This window comes from Cervus canadensis, chromosome 31 (assembly GCF_019320065.1).
Source record: "Cervus canadensis isolate Bull #8, Minnesota chromosome 31, ASM1932006v1, whole genome shotgun sequence".
NCBI classification, from domain to species: domain Eukaryota; kingdom Metazoa; phylum Chordata; class Mammalia; order Artiodactyla; family Cervidae; genus Cervus; species Cervus canadensis.
In genome coordinates this window covers 18076597-18097300 of record NC_057416.1, presented here as the reverse complement: position 1 = coordinate 18097300, position 20704 = coordinate 18076597, and the positions used below count along the sequence as shown (strand labels likewise).

The following is a 20704-nucleotide window of genomic DNA, read 5'->3' as shown; positions in this document are numbered from 1 at the left end:
AGTTTGCTCTAGAAGAGTTCTTAGTAATCATAATTTAGAAGCCACACGTAGCATTTTTCTATTTCTAGGTAGGTATGGCATTTGCTTACTGTGGAACATTTCAAGCTCAAAAAAGCACAGTGTTTAGACTTTTAAAATTACCCAAGCTAATTCTTTTGGAGGCAGATAGGGAGAAGTGCCTTAAGATACCTATTAAAATTTTATAATACTAGATTGTCGGACAGGCTGCAGTGCCGTGTATCTTATGTAAAATGGTTTTACTTTTTAATTTCAAAAGTAGATTACAGGATAGAAGGCATGTTCCTATTAAATACTCTTATTTCAGGATAATTATTGCTTAGACAACTTTTCCTGCAAAACCAACCAAACTTGATCTTAAACATTTTTCATGTGGCTGGCAGGGAAAGAAAAGCACACTTCTCATGTTCTTAAAATGGACTACTAACTGTAAATACAAGTTAACAGAAATTCATTACATTTGAAAGTTTTTTTTTTTTTTCAGAAATACTTTTAAGAAAGTATCAGTTCTGGCGATTTGCTGACTAATTTTCCGTCAATTTGTTTCTAAATAATAGAAGTGCATCTAAGTTTCTGGATTTGTTTCAGGACTAGAAGAGCATACTGCAAATACCTGCAAGTAATAAAATTTCATGCCTGTAACATTAAAAATTCCAAAGATGCCAAATGAAAATATTTTTAATCATCTAACAAGTAAAAATTTCATCTGAAACATGAATTTTATAGAAGGGGAAGAAAATCTGAATTTTTATATTAACTTAAAATAAGGAACAAGCGTCTCTTGTTATTCTTGTTTACAATGTATATGAACAAACTGGATAGGTCTTTCCCTGGTAGTTCAGTTGGTAAAGAATCCACCTACAATGCAGGAGACCCCAGTTTGATTCCTGGGTCGGGCAGATCCCCTGGAGAAGGGATAGGCTACCCACCCCAGTATTCTTGGGCTTCCCTTGTGGCTCAGCTGGTAAAAAATCTACCTGCAATGTGGGAGACCTGGGTTTAATCCCTGGGTTAGGAAGATCCCCTGGAGAAGGGAAAGGCTACCCACTCCAGTATCCTGGCCTGGAGAATTCCATGGACATGGGCTTGCAGAGAAGTCGAACACGACTGGGCAACCTTCACTTTCACTTTCCTCAGAGCACAAGGAGGAAGATAAAGATGTGACTGAGGTGTCACTTCACAGGACAGCAGCCCTGGGACTGGCTCTTTCTCTTTGTTACTAAGCAAATGACCCAAAATATTAAATGCAAGCCATCATATGAACTTTCATTTGTTTTTGTCTGAAGGATCATTTTGTCTGAAGAACCATAATAGGAACCTAAGAAGATGCCTGGCATCACAAAGCCGAGCTGTGCTGTTGATTTCAGCGATGACGGCATGCGCCAAGACGTCCCTTTAAATTTACCACATGGACGAACACGGTACCAAGAATAACACTCTTGTCACCACAAGGAACCATTTCCAAAAACAAGAACAAACAAAACTCTACATGGCCCTTTTTGCTGTATCCACTGCAAGCACATGTACCTTGTTAGATTTTTAAAAACTGTCTTTTCTGGACTTTTCCACTTGGAGCTAGCCAGCTTAGGTGATGTCACCATTGTGCCAGCGAGGCCAGGCCCCGTGGGTCCGGGCTCCACAGCCACAGATGGTGGCCCTAACATCGCGGCCATGTGCAATCATGTGTTCTTCATCAAGCAGGGCCCCCAGCAGAGCAGCAGGGCTGAAACAAGACACCTGCAGATGAAAGATCTGAGTGGGGAAAATAAATCTCCAAAGTGGATCAAAAATCTCCTTATTGTGAATGAAAGACCACAGACTACCTTTAACAGACAGTAGAAACGAAAGTTGGAATAACCCATTAAAACATTCCACATTAGGAATTTCTACAATACAAATGGGCCTCCTGGTAGCTCAGACAGTAAGCAACACGCCCGCAATGCGGGAGACCTGGGTTCGATCCCTGGGTTGGGAAGATCCTCTGGAGGAGGGCATGGCAACCCACTCCAGTATTCTTGCCTGGAGAATCCCTAAGGATAGAGAAGCCTGGTGGACTACAGTCCATGGGGCTGCAAAGAGTTCGACACGACTGAGCGACTAAGCACAGCACAGCACAGATACTATAAATAATAAATAAAAAGAGAATGTTGTTCTCAAAATACTAACCGGCTATGGAAAAACAATTTGAGCATGAGATGTCTAAAACTCAGGTAACAAGGAACAATAGGAAACAGCCCAGTCTGTCACGCAAAAAGAGGCTTTATTGGTATTAACGTTACCTGGAGCTACATAACTGATGCCTTTTACAAAGGACTCTCATGTGCTAGGGCTTCCCTAGTGGCTCAGCTGGTAAAATATCACCCACAGTGCAGAAGCCCTGGGTTTGATTCTAGGGTCAAGAAGATTCCCCTGGAGAAGGGAATGGCTACCCACTCCAGTATTCTTGCCTGGAGAATCCCATGGACAGAGGAGCCTGGTGTGTTACAGTCCATGGGATCTCAAGACAGTTGGACATGACTGAACAACTAACACTTTCTTTCTTTCTCAGGTACCAAAATAGCCCAAAGTATCACCTAAGCCAAATAAGAAAAATAATGTCCAATTTTGGATACATTTAAAACCACACCTGCTGTCTTTTTACCTAAGAAAACAGTAATGTGCATACTATTAATAAAACACTATTACTAGCTGTGAAACATGCTTTAGAGCTAATAAAAAGTACCATAATCTGTATTATTTCATGTATATGCTGATTCTCTACTATCTAAAACTCAACCTAAATATTTCAATGTTTCTAATTAAATAAGCATTTACTATATATGTTTCTCTTGCCACATTCTTCCATTTTTTCCAGGTGAAAAACACTGCTATACTTCCCATTCTAAATCCAACTTCAAACTATACTGTATGGTTTATTTTCTATGTTTATGTGAAAACAGATACCACATTAAAACACAATTTGGCATGGTAAAACTTTACCTTTTTCGTTCAACATCTAACTTTTAAAGGCTTATCAAAATATTGTCTATTATGAGTAAAAATTCATTTAACATATCACTGCTCTCTTAAATAGACTGCAATAACTATGAAAGGGCACATTTTAATGTCATAGCAAAGCTGAAGCTATAAGACTGCTGCCATATCTAAGAGTTCAGTATCAATCTATGCCAAGATATTTTTTAACATAATGCCATTCACAAAACCAGTTCTCAGTAAATGCTTATCGATGTGGCATGAGGCCAGACTTTCAAAGCTGCCTTCCAGGAAACTGAAAAGAAAACTGTGGATTCACAGAAGCGATAACAAAGGGGGTGGTGGAAGGCCGTATCTCTCCTCTATTGTTCTTGAATTTGGTCCTTTTGATGTCTTTTTGCATTCTACAAATGACTGAATATTTTAATTTCTTACAAAAAATTCTAAATATATATAGTTATTTTATGGAAGCTCTCTAAAATGCTTTCACTGGCTTCTATATTTTGTAATGTGTGAGGGAAACACAGAGAAATGAATATTTAGCATCACCTTAATGCATGACTAGGAGCCCCAACCATTTATGTTCCTAATAAAATATATCTTTTATTAACACATTTTAAATACATAAAACCACATTTAAGGTTGAGAACATTCTTTCTCAGTGTATTATAACTGAAAATTAATTCATTTAAGAGAGCAAAATCAAATATTAACCTCTATGTCCAAACAACAAAATAACTTGAAAGTGTCCAATTAACATAGCTACAAACTACGTGATCGTTACCAAAAGAAATTCACATCCTAAAAGAGAAGAAACAATGAGGTGTGTTGCAAGATTCAACTTGTTAAATGATATGCTGCCCTTATTTACAAGCTATCAGTATTAGCTTTTGAGAAATTAGTTTTGCCTTTTCTGTGGCAATTGTTCTAATAGGGCTCTAATCTCTCTTTACCTGCATGCACTATAGAGATTGGAGAAGTCAAACACTCAATTTCCCAGCTTCCTTTGCAGGTAGAAATAGCCATGTGACTGAGATTTAGCCAATGAGATGTAAGCATGAGTGATATGGCACCGCCCCTTCCCTGGGTCTTGTTTTTACTGCCTGCAGCAGCCATTGTGAGATCATGAGGCAACATTCATGAGAAAAAGGCTAAGAAAATAGCATAGGTGTTAATCCTGACATTGCTGAGCCTCTGGACAAGGTAAGAGCTGCTTCTTGCTATGTGAGACAAATAAACTCCTTCTAAGTCAAGCTGTCTTAACAAACTGCATCTAAAAGCATTTCTGGGGCTTCCCTGGTGGCTCGTGGTAAATATGTTTGCAGTGCAGGAAACACAGGTTTGATCCCTGATCCACGAAGATCCCACATCCTGAGGAGCGACTAAGCCCTGTGAGCCACAACTATTGAGCTCATCTTCAGAGTCCACATGCCGCAAGTCCTGAAGCCAGAGTGCCCAAGGGCTTGTGCTCTGCAACGAGAAGCCTCAGCAACGAGAAGCCCTTGCAGCAACAGAGACCACACACAGCCAAAAAGAAGAAAGAAAGAAAGAAAAGTATTTTAAAAGCATTTTTGTTGGACAGTCTGAAAAGTGAACACCAAACATAAGAACATTATAATGACTTTCATTCTAATTAAACACTTAATCCTGTTCCGCCTCACTCTTACCAAATGCCTAGGCAAAATGGTTCTCTTTAGTGTGGCTTCAGGTAAATGAAAATATCTTGTGTTATTAATAATACTCCTCCCGCCTTTCCTCAGAGTATGTGTAAATACACACCTCCCCTCTTTGCTGAGAGTAATTGCTTTTACTCTTACTAGATCAGCAGGAAGAATCTCTTAGTGCAGTGAATTGCCTTCACTTGGGTCAATGAGAATATCAACTCTGAGGTTCAAAGTGGCACTTTTCATAATAATGAGTACAAGTATCCCATCTCCAGCTGCACAGAAAACCCAGATTCCAACAGAACTGGAGGCAAGGAATATTTATACAGAGAAGATTCCTTTCCCTTTGCTGACTCATAAGATGGAAATGAATATGTTGAGGCAAAATTCTGAGCTACACTGAACTGGGTGCTTTGGTGAAGTCAGTGAAACCACTTTTGGACCTCTTAGCAGGTGTGGGCCCTCCTGGGATACTACCAACTTCACCTACTCTGGATGTCCTGCAATATCACCCAAAACTGACACATTCACACTCATTCCTTGCGTCCTCTAATTTAACAGAGGAAACTATATCCTGGACTGGACAACACACTTTGCCAATCAAGTTATTAATACTACAGCATACAGCGCCCTGTGCAAGGGTTGCTGAAAGGGCCCATTCCATCTGGAGCCCTATAACCACCACCTTGTTGCTGGCAGCTCCCCCTCCACAGTCCATGCTCCAATGTGTTAAAATTCTTTCATTTTCTTGAAGGAGCTCACCTTCACGGTTTCCTTCACCTCCAGGCTTTCACACGCTATTTTCTCTCCCTGGAACACCCTCTGTTTCTTGGGTAATTCCTCCTATCCTGGGGTCCCAGCTGACATGGCTCTTCTCATGGAAGACCTGGGGAGTCAGCCTCGCCTGCCGGGAGCTGCCTGGACACCTGGTCCATATTGTACCATGACTGTCTGATGTTCTTTGCCGGACTCCGTGGTAAACCGTGGGCTATGGGAAGGCAGGGGGCTCTGTGTGACTTAGTCCCGGCTACAGTACCAGCATCTGGCATTGTATCTGCCACAGAGGACATGTCTAGCAAATACTTGTTTATGAAATGAATGACTTGACCCTGCGATGTGGAAAGGCGTTTTGGAAGCAGGGGAAAGGCTGCTTGGTGGCAAAGACCAAACCTATAAAATCCTTCAAAGAGCTCCAAAATATTAGACTGAGTGATAACAAAACTGTTGCTATTTGACTGTTTTTCACCTCTAAGAAGAGCAATTTCAAATGCTTAAGCCTAATAATAAAGCCTGAACTAGAGTAGGCAGAAGGTTTCCCAGGTGGTACAGTGGTAAAGAACCCACCTGCCAATGGAGGAGCCGTGGGAGACTCAGCGAAGATCCCTGGAGGAGGGCATGGCAACCCACTCCAATATTACTGGGCTTCCTTGGTAGCTCAGTCGGTAAAGAATCTGCCTGCAATGCAGGAGACCCTGGTTCGATCCATGGGTCAGGAAGTTCCCCTGGAGGAGGGCATGGCTACCCACTCCAGTATGCTTGCCTGGACAACTCCCATGGACAGAGGAGCCCGGCGGGCTACAGTCCCTGGGGTCGCAAAGAGTCAGACATGCCGGGAGCCGGCACACGAGATCCCACCCATGACAAGGTCGTGAGGAGAAGGCCTGACAAGCAAGGCAGATCAGGACTTCAGGGATTTCGAAAAGCTGCCCCGGCGCTCACCTTAAAGATGATCTCTGTCTTTCTGATGCTTGCTATATTAGACTACTCCCTAATTTCTGTGACACAAGTAGAAGGCCTTCCCCGATTTCTCTCCAAAAAGAATTAACTTAGAACTTTAATCAACATGTCCCCCGGATGGCGGTATCCTATAAGATTATCCAGGATGAAAGGAGTGTTTCAATTTAGACCCCTTTGCTGGCATTCTAGCCTGCTTGGCAAATGCATGTTAATGTAACACAAAAATATTATTTTAAAAGTGGTTAGAATTGTTCATTTTAACCAGGAATGCTAAACAGGGGCTGCCTCACCGGAGCTGCAGAGTCTTTGTGTTGTAAACCTTTTAGATAAATTCAATTAATAACTTCTGCAAAAGGACTAACCTTTGTGTTCATTAAAGAATAGATTACAGGAAAACAGCTTTGCATTCACCTAGGTCATAAAATGTCAATAGGCCCCAAGGCCAGAAGATAATGTATAAGACACTCACAAAGAAGTTACTGGAAACACCCTGGTTTCCTGAGGGACAAGATGATGTAATGTTAAACTTTCTTCCCCTAAAAATGTACTAACTTAGAATATAAAAGCTATAGTAAAAAATAAAGATTTGCCAGACTCTGCTAGACCCTGCAAACAAACACCCCCGTCTGGTCATTCTCTCTCTCTCTCTCTCTCCCTCGCAGACTTGGCCCTATCAAGGCTGGGCTCATGTCTCTGTCTCGCCGACGCCGTTCATCCTGAGGGTACCCCTGGATCCTCCCGAGGCTGGACCCCGGCACAGACACGACTGCAGTGACTTGAGCATGCCCACAGAGTAGACAGAGGGTGAAAACAACAGGGATTTTACAAGACAGAGTCTTGGATTCTTGCAACCCATGAATTGTGGTTCAGTGAGAAAGAACAATGGGGGCTTTGAGGACATACTAAGGGGCAAGCAATGGTGGTGTGAAGAGAAAGAAATCAGGAGTATTCACTGAGTTTGGAAGATAAGCAGAGAACTCATTGAGATAAGAATAATTTTCAGGTGTCAGCAACACATCAAGGACTTTTAAATCTGGACCCAGAAAATTCACAGAATTTGAGGCCGAAGGGAACATGGAAATCATCTCGTCTGATTCCTTTATTCTGTGTCCCTGTTTGGCTAAGTGATCAAGGTCACTGACTCGGTTAGCAGCAGAACCAAGGCTACAACGCTGGGCCCTTGGAATCCAGGCCAACACCACTGTCAGTGCAGCAACCAACAGCAACGCCACCTCTTTTTCTACTGCTTACCACCCATGTGGATAAGAAGAACTGCAACTGCTTCAATCTATTTTTTACTGGAAGATTTCTCAGACCCTCTAGTTATGTAAAATGGATAAGCTCACAAAAGGTTCTTACTGGGGCTTAGAATTATATTCTTTACATAATTATAAAATGCTTCCTACAGGCAAAACTTTTTTCCATCGTGGCTATTCACTAGACCTAACAGAATTACTAACCAGGAAAAATCTAAAAAAACAAAAACCAAAACCAAGAGGTCCCAGGTTTTAGTCCTATCTCTGCCACTGGCTGTATGTCCTTGGGCAAGTTAACTCACCTCTCTGGGCCTCTGACTTCCTGGTGTAAAATCGGGTAAACTAGACCACCTCTAAGTACACTCTAACTCTAGAAACTATGATGGCCATCAAATGACTGTTTCAAAATATTTTTATGTAAATTAAAAAAATAAAACGTGCCCCAAGGGTCACTGTTAGTCAAACTCTGGTAATAAAAGTTTTAAGCTGCCCTGTAAAGCTATCTGCTTCATAAAAATAGTAGAAACAACCTAAAGTGTTTGCTAATGAAAGATTGGTTTAAATCATGGCTCAGTCAGCAACGGGATGTTACATGACTGCTAAAAAGCATGTGGTAGATGAATGCGTTAACATGCAAATCTAAGATACGTTCATGCTTAAAAGTAAGCGATAAAAGAGTATATATTATGCTTCCATTTCTGTAAAACAAAAAGGGGTAAAAAAAAGCTTACATGGGCTTACACATGACTAGAAAAATTACTGGAAGGATAAACAAGCCCCCACAAGCGTGGCTGCATCTGTGGAGAGGGCACAGGGCCTGGGTAAGAAATAGGCTCACCTGGAACTGTACAACCTTCTGCACTGTCTGATTTTCTTTTTAACTTGGAATGTGGATTGATTTTAAGTTAAAATTACAAGCCCCTTGGGAGCTATTTTAGATTGCAGATTGTTACAAACACAGGGTACCCTTTTATCTTTATTTTTCACCTTTCTATTCTTTAACGTTGAGAAAAAGTGAGAGTGGCGTATAAGCTAGGAGAGACACAGCCACTGTTTCCCTCGGAGCTCGTTCCATTCACCCTCAGCTGTCAGCTCAGACCCAGGGAAATGCTGGCGGATTCCGGTGACAGGTCAAGGGGAGTTATGAAACACAAGGAAGAGGTGCTGGAGAAAAATGGGAATTATCCCACAGAGCAGGGAGATGCCCCTGGGAAAACTAAAAGCAGTCCGCTGAGAAGAGTCACTGGGGACAGAGATGGAAAACCAGGCCCAGAAGGGCCGGCATTCATGGGGAACAAAACATCTACTTGGTATTTACACACCCAGAGGATAAAGCACAGTTACCATTAACCAGCCCAAATTCAAAAGATCAGCACTCCCATGTTTATAGCATGAAATCAACTTAATTGACCATAGTTGCAATTATATCCGAACAACAGGCAGCGACAGGAGGCAAATGGATCTCTAAAAGTGGGCAGGCAGGTGACGTGTGCCTAAAATATACCCTGCATTCATTTCCATCTCTAGGCACAGAAAATAAAAAGCAGATACAAGCATGAAGATCAGAGGCAGTCTTTTGTGATTTGCAAACATTTTCGCCATGAAGCTTGGAAAACTTAATTTGCGGTTCATTTCCTACCTGTCCACAACCACTATGATGCTTTACTTCAGCAATGTCGAGAACACAGCGATCGTTTAGTATACCAAACCAGCCTGTCACAACCTCAGTGAGGAACTACAGAACGAAAAACTACGGAACCCTCTCTTTTCATCGCCTTCTTTAAAGGAAAGAGAACTAGTTAGTTGTCTTGATTTACCTGGCTCCCATTTCCGAAATCGTGTGAAGGAAAATGTAACTGAACAGGTGCTGGTTGTTTTCCAGATCTGGCTGGTGTCAGAGCAAGGAGCTGGGAGCACCCAGGCAACAGTTCGGCTTTCAACAAACAAACCAAGCAGACAGCAGCTTACAGACAGGAGAAGTACTAGGCACATGTGTTGAAGCACAAGAGAAAGCTGCTTATTTTGACAAATGATGCCTGGTTCTCCCATTAGAGCTTTCTCTCCTCAATAATCTGCCCCCTTAGGAAATTTCTGATAAGCACCTGCCAGGTAACCGAGCTGGCCCCCCCACCCAGTGTAACGTACGCAGAGAGGTGTGGGAGACAAACCTGTGTGAAAAATGACAGTGCTTTTCCGAAACCCTGAAGGAAGGCGCAGATTCCGCAGCAACCCTTTGGCAGTCAGTCGGACGTGAATGGTGGACAGGGAGAACTTGGGAGACAACAACATGTCTTCAGAGCAGGTGGGAAGGAAATTTCACAGAAGAACCGGCTCCCCACACGGGCTCTCACATGCTGTCTTTTCCAACCCTGCACTCTTCTTCCAGGCCAAGATGCACAGCGAGAGAAAACATGCCTACATGCCAGACGCTGCTCACCGCGCCCGCACGAAAGAAAAGCCCCAGAGCTATCCAAGTGCTTCTGGCTTCCGCTTCCACTGCCAGATGTTGCCGAAACAATGCTTTTCCTCTGAAGCAACTCCTCCGAGCGGCCCCAGCAGTCAGCAGCCTCTGAATGACATCACGCTGAACATGCCGTGGGGTTGTTATGGTTTTCATCAGAGATGGTGAAGGGGAGGAGAAAGTGGGTGGTCTTAGGCGCTTTACATAACAACCAATAATGTCACCGGTTTGGTGATGGCTTGGAGGATCCTTAAGGGGAAACAACTACTTCGAGGAGCGCCTAATACTTACTTAGCAATTATAAAGAATTAAGACTTCATTAAAGTAGTCTGTGTTCTGATTTTTTAAATTGTAATTAGATCTTTAATTTAAACTGTAATTATATACACACACACTAGTAGTAACAATGGGCATTTTTTCAGATATTTTACACAAACCTATATAGAAACCTAATACCTTAGACAAAAGTGTTCCCAGTTACAGTTTTAAATAAGATGCCTACTATAACATCTGAAACTAAGGTAGCACTGTAGGTCAGTTGTATTTCTAAAAAAAAATCTTTTTACTGTATTAATGAGAGATTGAGAAATGGTTAAAGTTCAAGTTTACCACTCATATTCTGGAGACCTCACTAATAACCAACAATAAAAGGTTAACGCAATACCTCTATCAGATGTAATAGTTCCAGAGGAATAAAAAATTAGAATACTGACAAGCAGTATCTAAAGACTCCACTTACTGCTTGACTCATTGCACTTACAAAATATCAGGCGACCTCTCAAGAATAGTAGTGTTTTGAGATTAGGAACACCAGAAAGGTGTGATTACTGTGTATCAGCAAGAATTGAGACCTAGCAAATGTTTACTTGAGTAGAATCCTTTGTACAGGTACATTAAAGGTACATTAAAATATGATGACAAAAACTAAAAGAAGTTGCAGGAGAAAGGCATGGACATAAAAGAGAATTGCACCTGCAAAATGCTCACTTAGGTGAAGCTAATATTATTAAACCAGGAAGAGCCCAAACTCTTGGTTGATTTTAATCTTAAAAAGTATAAGAAAACAATATGTTAAAAAAATGATCTATGCATGTGTCCTAGATTTCTAAGACTTGGCAACAGAAAGGAATGTGGCTGTTGACCATAAATAACTATTAGATGTTATGAGAATGTGCAGGACACAGTTACTCTTTCAGAAATTCTCTAGAGTGTTCAGGGTGTGACGAGTGGAGGAGACAAGCCAGAAAGGAAATTCTGAGTAATTCCTTCTCCCTTTTCACTCACCCCTCCCTCCCCCACCAGCCTCCATGGGCAAGCTACAACCTATTCATACACAGACAGGGGTCTTTGTAAACATTTTACCCACAGAAGCACAAATACCTAAGGAATTAAAGTCTGAAAAAGCTACACTTAGGTATTGCTTCTTCAGTTTATCACAGTTTTTATTAAAAAGCAAATTAATTAATTCCATAAATTAATTTGCCACAACCAACTGTCCTTTGTGCTCCCCACCAAGAAAAAAACACTTGCAAAAACTAAGATTAAAAACCAGCACTAAAATTATAAATAGAAAACTAAACATTGATATTGTTAAAAATAGACATGACACCACCCTCTTTACATGTTTTTTGTTTTGTTTAGTTTTTTGTTAATTAAGTAATAGTAAACTCTATCCTGGTTGAAAGGGAAATCCTTTAGCCCAGACTACTCTAAAAGAAAATAGCAACATGCCATCAATTCATTATATTTACTACAATGTCTACTTGAACTATCCTAAGCTACACCACATATATGAAAAGTTATGTTGCTAATGATCTTTTTAAACAGCAGAGCCCGGCCCTCTGCTCCTTCCTGTGAGTGATGCCCTGTGGCCCTCGGAGGCTTGCGGTGTTTCCCATCCTCTGGGGAGCTCTTCCTCCAAAGGTAAAAAGCCCAAAACCAAAAAACAGCACAGCTAGGAACTATAAGAATAAAGAGAAGTGATGCCAGTCAAAAGGAAAAGTCAAAAGTCAGAAGGAGTAGTTCCCGTTTTACAGCAACGTGTGTACACACACACACACACACACACACACACACACACACACACACACACACACACACACACACACACACACACACACACACACACACACACACACACACACACACACACACACACACACACACACAGAAAAAGGGGAAGACTAAGACCTGCTCAAACTGGGTTTCCACCTTTCCCAAACACAAGTCTGCCTCCTGGTGGCAACTGCACCAAAGCAAAAAGGCAGCCTTGACAACTAACTGATAAACAGCCAACTCATACAATATGCTATGTGCCAGGCACACTCCTAAACGCTTTTTATGCATTCACTCTTTTAAATAATCAATCATCAATAGTTGCAGGGTTACAACAATTTTTACTTTATATATATATATATAGATAGATAGATAGACACACACACACTTATGGGGGATTGGGGAAGCACAGATTTTAAAACTGGTTCAGAAAGTTCAAATAAGTTGATTACTTATTTGATCAGTTACTTGTATACACACTGTCATTTCTGAATTTATACCAAATACAGAAGAAAGATAAGAAAGTGTTCATCTTTATCATACAAAGTCTTAATTTGATTTAAGAGGACATAAGGATCACCAAGGACAGTAAGGAGAAATTTAAGGAACTTTTAGTACTTAAAATAGAAAAATGTAATTAGTTATAAAAATTAAGAGTAAGATCACAGACTCATTAAAAGGAAGTTTTTGTTAAAAAAAAGTTTAAGTGGTAGAACAGCTTCATAAAAAGCCCATGAAATGAACTAAGTTTCTATTAATGACAAAAACAAAGGAAAATAATAAATAAATAATTGTACAGAGTAAGGCTTTAAAAACTAAAGAAGGTATTTTATGGATGATAAAAGTATTTGGCAGTCAATGTGTTATTAGATTCAAACATCAAGAATCACAGATCCCACTGCAGTTTGTATAGAAGTGTATGTGTTTCATTAGTGACTTAACATTAGAAAACAATGATGCTATGATTTCAACATAGGCTGTGCAGGGTTGCTCAGAAGCTATGAAATATATCCAACTTGGATAGATTTATTTGTTATTGTTAATGACCAGCAGTGGCCACAGGACTGGAAAAGGTCAGTTTTCATTCCAATCCCAAAGAAAGGCAATGCCAAAGAATGCTCAAACTACTGCACAATTGTACTCATCTCACACGCTAGCAAAATAATGCTAAAAGTTCTTCAAGCCAGGCTTCAGCAATATGTGAACCGTGAACTTCCAGATATTCAAGCTGGTTTTAGAAAAGGCAGAGGAACCAGAGATCAAATTGCCAACATCCGATGGATCATCAAAAAAGCAAGAGAGTTCCAGAAAAACATCTATTTCTGCTTCATTGACTATGCCAAAGTCTTTGACTGTGTGGATCACAATAAACTGTGGAAAATTCTGAAAGAGATGGGCATACCAGACCACCTGGCCTGCCTCTTGAGAAGCCTATATGCAGGTCAGGAAGCAACAGTTAGAACTGGACATGGAACAAAAGACTGGTTCCAAATAGGAAAAGGAGTACGTCAAGGCTGTATATTGTCACCCTGCTTATTTAACTTATATGCAGAATACATCATGAGAAACGCTGGGGTGGAAGAAGCACAAGCTGAATCAAGATTGCCGGGAGAAATATCAATAACCTCAGATATGCACATGACGCCACCCTTATGGCAGAAAGTGAAGAGGAACTAAAAAGCCTCTTGATGAAAGTGAAAGAGGAGAGTGAAAAAGTTGGCTTAAAGCTCAACATTCAGAAAACTAGGATCATGGCATCTGGTCCCATCACTTCATGGCAAATAGATGGGGAAACAGTGGAAACAGTGAAAGACTTTATTTTGGGGGGCTCCAAAATCACTGCAGATGGTGACTGAAACCATGAAATTAAAAGATGCTTACTCCTTAGAAGGAAAGTTATGGCCAACCTAGATAGCATATTAAAAAGCAGAGCCATTACTTTGCCAACAAAGGTCAGTCTAGTCAAGGCTATGGTTTTTCCAGTAGTCATGTATGGATGTGAGAGTTGGACTGTGAAGAAAGCTGAGTGCCGAAAAATTCATGCTTTTGAACTGTGGTGTTGGAGAAGACTCTTGAGAGTCGCTTGGACTGCAAGGAGATCCAACCAGTCCAGCCTAAAGGAGATCAGTCCTGGGTGTTCATTGGAAGGACTGATGCTGAAGCTGAAACTCCAATACTTAGGCCACCTCATGCAAACAGTCAACTCATTGGAAAAGACCCTGATGCTGGGAGGGGTTGGGGGCAGGAGGAGAAGGGGACGACAGAGGATGAGATGGTTGGATGACATCACCGACTCAATGGACACGGGTTTGAGTAAACTCCGGGAGTTGTTAATGGACAGGGAGGCCTGGTGTGCTGCGATTCATGGGGTCTCAAAGAATCGGACACGACTGAGCGACTGAATTGAACTGAATGATCATTAAGAATCTGGAGATTAATGCTTAACCAGGGATTCAAGCATCTCTATTCGACCAATCTTCCCAAGAACTCCAGCACGAGTATCAATCTTAACATTTATTATATTTCCTTCATTTCCCTAACAGCCCTAATTGCCATATTTTCTTTATTTTTATATATCTCACTTTTTAAGTTCAATATTGTAGAAAGTTTCAACTCAGAGTCCAATTTTTCCATAATGTCTTCTTGCTTAGTAGGAAGAAGAAGGTCTATAGGGCACACTGTGAGTAACTGCCAGAAAATTCACATGAAACAATTAGGAAGGGCTTTCCTGGTGCCTCAGTGGTAAGGAATCTGCCTCTCAATACTGGAGACATGGGTTCAACCTCTGATCAGTTAGATCCCACAACTAAGCCCGCGCCACAACTACTGAGCATGCGCTCTACAGCCCAGACGTCGCAACTGCTGAGCCCAGTGTCAGAGCTCCTGAGGCCCCCATGCCCCAGAGCCGCTGCTCCGCAACCAGAAGAGCTTCCACAATGAGAAGTCCGCCACCACAACCAGAGAGTAGCTCCCGGATTGCTGCAGCTAGAGAAAAGCTCGCTCAGTAACAAAGACCCAGCACAGCCAGAAATAAATAGATAAATAAATGAAACTGTTAAAAAAAAAATTAGAAAAAATTCGATCTCCACCCAACCCATAAGATTATAAATTCTCCAAAATCAGTGGTATTACCTTTTAGTTCTGGTCTCCCAAAATAAGAGCAACAATCTTTTATCCACATACAATGTGTGGTTTTAAAAGCGAAGGGGAAAAGTGTGCTCAATGTAGAATTAAAAAAAAAAAATCAAATTATCTGTACATCATAGTGCTCTGTATCAGTTATTTTTAAACTTAAAATTTTCACTTAAAAGTTAAAATTCTTTAAACCTTAAAATGTCAAACTTAAAATTATCATGTGAAAATGATAATGGCAATAATAATGCCATTATGTTTCCATGGCATTAAATAACCCTCTATGTTACTATTTTAATGAATTTTAAAATGTTATTGAAATGCCAGTGCACATAAACTGCTGTTTAAATCATTCAGACTGTTTCCAATTTTTCCCCCTTTTAAACAATTCTGAAAAGCAATAAATAAGTCAATCATTTTCTTAGAATCAGCTCTGATAAATGGAATGCTGAGGTAGACGGCTTTTGTTACATGTCGCCAAAATGCCCCCATCCAGGAAAGGCTGCAGTAACTTATACCACCCCCCCCACCCCCACAGTGACATGTATGAGACAGTCAGTCCCCACGCATTTCACCAGCACTCTTGGAAATATAATATTTGTCACTGCTATATTTACCATGCATAACCAACAAGGACCTATTGTATAGCACAGGGAACTCCGAGGCTCAGTGTTAAGTGGCAGCCTGGATGTAGGGCTCAGGCAGTTTGGGGGAGAATGGATACACTGTGTGTGTGGCTGAGTCCCTTTGCTGTCCACCGGAAACTATCACAACACTGTTAATTGGCTATACTCCAATATAAAACAAAAAGCTGAAAAAATATGTTTGTAAGCTTTTTCAGTATTTCTTAGCCCTTTGTATTTCCTCTTTTGTGTCTAATTCTTTTACCATTTTTTAGTGAAGTATAGTTGATCTGCAGTGTTATGTTAATTTCAAGTGTACAACATAGTGATTTTACATTTTTATAAACTCCAGTTAAAACTATTATAAAATATTGGTTATATTCCCTGTGCTATACATTATATCCTGGTATCTTACTTTATACCTAATAGTTTGCACCTCTTAATCCCCTTCCCCAATATTACCCCTCTTCCGTATCCTCTCCTCACTGGTAACCACTAGTTTGTTCTCTGTATCTGTGAGTCTGTTTGTTTTGTGATGTTCATTAATTTTATTTTTTAGATACCGTAGTGATAGTGAAGTCACTCAGTTGCATCTGACTCTTTGCAACCCCATGGATTGTAGCCTGCCAGGCTCCTCCGTTCATGGTATTTTCCAGGCAAGCATACTGGAATGGGTTGCCATTTCCTTCTCCAGGGGATCTTCCCGACCCAGGGATTGAACCTGGGTCTCCCACATTGCAGGCAGACTCTACCATCTGAGCCACCAGGGAAGACCAAAATATAGCACCCAGTATTCCCAGGAGGTCTCCCATCCAAGTACTAACCAGGCCTGACCCTACTTAGCTTCCGAGATCAGACGAGATAGGACGCATTCAGGATGGTATGGCCATAGATACCATAGTATGTCTTTTTTTGTCTGACTTATGTCACTAAACATAGCATTCTCCTGGTCTACCCATGTTGTTGGAAATTATTTTCATTTTTTATGGCTAAGTAATATTACACACACACACACACAATCTTCTTTATCCATTCATCTGTTGATGGACACTTTGGCTGCTTCTATATCTTGGCAATTGTATATGGTATTGCTATGAACATTGGGGCACACGTATCTTTTCGAATCGGTGTTGTCATTATCTTTGGCTAAATATCTAGGAATGGGGCTGCTGAATCACATAGTTCTATTTTTAAAACATACTCCAAATTCATGGTGGTTACACCAATTTACATCCCCACTGACAGAAACCAAGGTTCCCTTTTCTTTACATCCTCACCACCGTTTACTATTTGTGGTCTTTTTGAGGATGGCCGTTCCGACAGGTGCAAGGTGGTGTCTCACTGAGGTTTTGACTTGCGTTTCCCTGATGATCCGTTTACTTTCCTGCTGTGCAGTTGTCTTTACCCTGATTTGAAATGGCCTGAAATGGAGTAAACAGGTTGCTGATGTTGTCCCAGTTTGTGGTGTGATGGCTACTACTGTTGACGATGACTTTCGGTTGAGATTTAACAGACATTAGTTTTAGGTGCACAATGTAATGATGCAGTATAAGCATAACCCTGTTTTTTGCTCTTCATAAATACTGTGGGGGTATTTCTTAAAAAAAAAAACAAAACTGAAGACTTGTGGCAATCTCATGTTGAGCAACATGGCTCAAGTTTCTGGCTGAAGTTTGTCAATTTTGTTTATCTTCTCAAAGAACAAGCTTTCGTTTTATTAATCTTTACTATTGTTTCTTTTTGGTGCTTCCCTGGTGGCTCAGAGGTTAAAACATCTGCCTGCAATCCGGGAGACCCAGGTTCAATCCCTGGGTCGGGAAGATCCCCTGGAGAAGGAAATGGCAACCCACTCCAGTATTCTTGTCTGGAGAATCCCATGGACAGAGGAGCCTGGTAGGCTACAGTCCACGGGGTCGCCAAGAGTCGGACACGACTGAGCGACTTCACTTTCACTTTCATGTTGAGCAATGCTATCGACATCATTTTTCCCCACAGCATTTGTGCATTTTATGTGTCTGTGTCACCATGTGATATTTTTTGCAAAATTTCACACTTTTTCATTATGATTATATTTATTATGGTGAGTTGTGATCAGTGATCTCTGGTGTTACTATGGTAACTGGTTTTTTGTTTTGTATTTTTAAATTAAGATATGTACCTTTTTTAGACATAATGCTATTATCACACAGTTAATAGACTATGTGTGCGTAGTCACTCAGTTGTGTTCGACTCTTTGCAGCCCCATGGACTGTAGCCCACCAGGCTTCTCTATCTGGGATTCTCCAGGCAAAAATACTGCAGTGGGTTGCCATGCCCTTCTCCAGGGGATCTTCCCAACCCAGGGATCGAACCCAGGTCTCCCACACTGCAGGTGGATTCTTTACTAACTGAACCACCAGGAAACCCCATGAATACTGGAGTGGATAGCTATCCCTTCTCCAGGGGACCTTCCTGACCCAGGAATCGAACTGGGGTCTCCTGCATTGCAGGTGGATTTTTACCACCTGAGCTTTGGTGTAAACATTTATGCACTGGAAAACCAAAAATTAACGAGAATTACTTTACTGGGATGGTCTGAAACTGAACCTGCAGTACTGCTGATGTATGCCTGTTACTTGTCAATATTGTGAAACAATCACAAGTCCAGTTACAGCTAACATCCATCTCCATGCCTAGAAAAATTTTTTTGACAAAAGGGTCTAAACCTTTTGCTGTCCTAATTAGTAATCCTTTCTTTCATAGGGACATTCCTGGAAAGCTCTTTTCTGTAAAGTCTGTACTTTTCGTGCTCCCATTCTGATGTTTGTTTAAAACTGGAATATATTTGTATGTGGTGTGTGAATTAAGAATCTAGCCCCTGATAAACAGATGGTCCTTGTTCCAACAGCCTATGCTTTCCCTGAATTGAATACCAAACTTCACACGTTGCTCAAACACCATCTGCCTTTTAAGTGGGAGAGAACAGTTATAATCATAAAACCACAGAGGACAGCCTCACCCCTACTCTCACTGAAAGAAACATTGGTCACACTGGTGTTACCTCATCCGAGGAGGTGTGCGATTTTCTCAACCATCTCTCTACACTTGGAAGAGGGGGTACAGAGAGCAACCCGATCCTCCTGAGCTGGATTTAGTGAGGGGGGAGGTATAAGGAGTATGCATTTTCTACTTTCCAGGGCAGACTCCACGGCACCTGAAAGTGATGATCTTGTGTAAAATAATCAGAGAGCAGGATAAATACAACTCTGGTGCTCTGGTATCCCTAACAGCTTTAATGTGGGGTAGAACCACATAATAATAGTACCTGGTATGCGTGGCATCATCCTTATAAACAGCAAACCAAGTTTTATTTAGAGTCAGTGTTGGTGAGAATCTTACAACATCATCATCTTTAAATAAATGACAACAGCTAGACCCCATGAGGGTGGTTCTTGACTTTCAGTGGTTTTCCCTGCTTACTTAAGGGATTTAAAATAATTCATTCTCCTGGAAAAGAACTCTAAAAGTAAGCCACTAGAATCATAAGAACAATGAAAAGGATTACCCTCGTCACTGTCTTCTAGCAGCTATCATTTGAGAACTTTTTATATAACAACTCTACATAAAATACTTCTATACTGGGAAGTCCTCCCGAAATATTCTCGTGGCCCCAAGTGAGAAATCTGAGACTTTGGAGAGGCTTAGCAATGAACCCAAGATCAGGACACAAGTGGAATGCGGCAATCCCAAGGTGTCCACCAACAGTCAATGCCGGCAAAGTTCATTTTCTCTCTGCTCCTCTTCATTTTCCTACGAGGTAATGGAACTGTCTTTGATGTAACTGATGAAAGGCTGACACTAAAAACAGTGACACAAAATTTTTAACTACTAAACTAGTCAAATTAAAACAAAAAACATGGTGAAGCCGGCACTCTTTTATGTTGTCAGTCATGTTATAAAGGGATATGAAGCTTTTGGAAAACAATTTGCTGAGTGAAGTGGTGACAAATGTGCATATGTTTTGATTTGTTTATGCTACTTATAAGAATCTATCACAGGGGACTTTCCTGGTGGCCCAGTGGTTGGGACTCTGCCTACCAATGCAGGGGACATGGGTTCGATCCCTGGCCCAGGAACTAAGATCCCACACGCCACGGGGCAATCTCACATGTCACAACCACTGAGGCTGCACTCTCTAGAGCTCGTGCTCCGCAACGAGAAGTCACCGCAGCTAGAAACCCGTGCACCACGGCCAGAGAATAGCGCCACTCGCTGCAGCTAAAGAGAGCCCACGAGCAGCGACGAAGACCCGGCACAGCCAATAGACTAATTAATTAAAGACAAGAATCTATCACAAAAACTCCCCTAAACGTTGAAGGTTTTCGTTGTAGAGATGTTCACCACAGGATCATTTGTGAATGTGATACAGAAGTACCGTAAATATACAAGAGGAGTAGTTAAATGCTGTTGCATATGTTAAATGTAATAGCCATTATAAGTAATTGCTCGTGTTAGGTGACAGCAGGATATAAAGTTATCTACATTTTAATTTCAAGTCACAAATTTAAAAATACTAAAGGGTAATTTCTAAACCTTTCCTGGCTAAACATTTTAGAACTTAGCAAACTGCTATAATTCAAATGATTATTGTACACAAATGAAAAGATATGAAGCTGCTCAGTTTTAATCTCCACCACAGTTAGTTGCTTTAAAAAAAGAAAACTATCTGAGAGCCATAGGATTTAATGCTCAGAGGAACAGGTCTGTATGCGGAGGCAATGTCTTCTGTATAATCTAAAGATGACT

The 20704-nt window shown here is 41.0% G+C and overlaps 1 protein-coding gene and 1 pseudogene across 7 annotated transcripts in view; both read right to left on the bottom strand.

Annotated features, from left to right (window-relative positions):
- Positions 1–20704, bottom strand: part of MTUS1 (microtubule associated scaffold protein 1) — a 181274-nt gene that overhangs the window by 49794 nt on the left and 110776 nt on the right. Inside the window, exon 1 of one of the 7 annotated variants that reach the window (XM_043454630.1) lies at positions 9817–10415. The exons of the other annotated variants lie outside the window; for them this stretch is intronic. Coding sequence (XP_043310565.1) covers positions 9817–9937 — 121 coding nt within the window. The 5' untranslated portion in view covers positions 9938–10415. Of the gene's footprint in view, positions 1–9816; positions 10416–20704 lie in introns of those variants that run through there. 7 annotated transcript variants of the gene reach the window in all.
- On the bottom strand, positions 16695–16813 carry LOC122432650 (annotated as a pseudogene).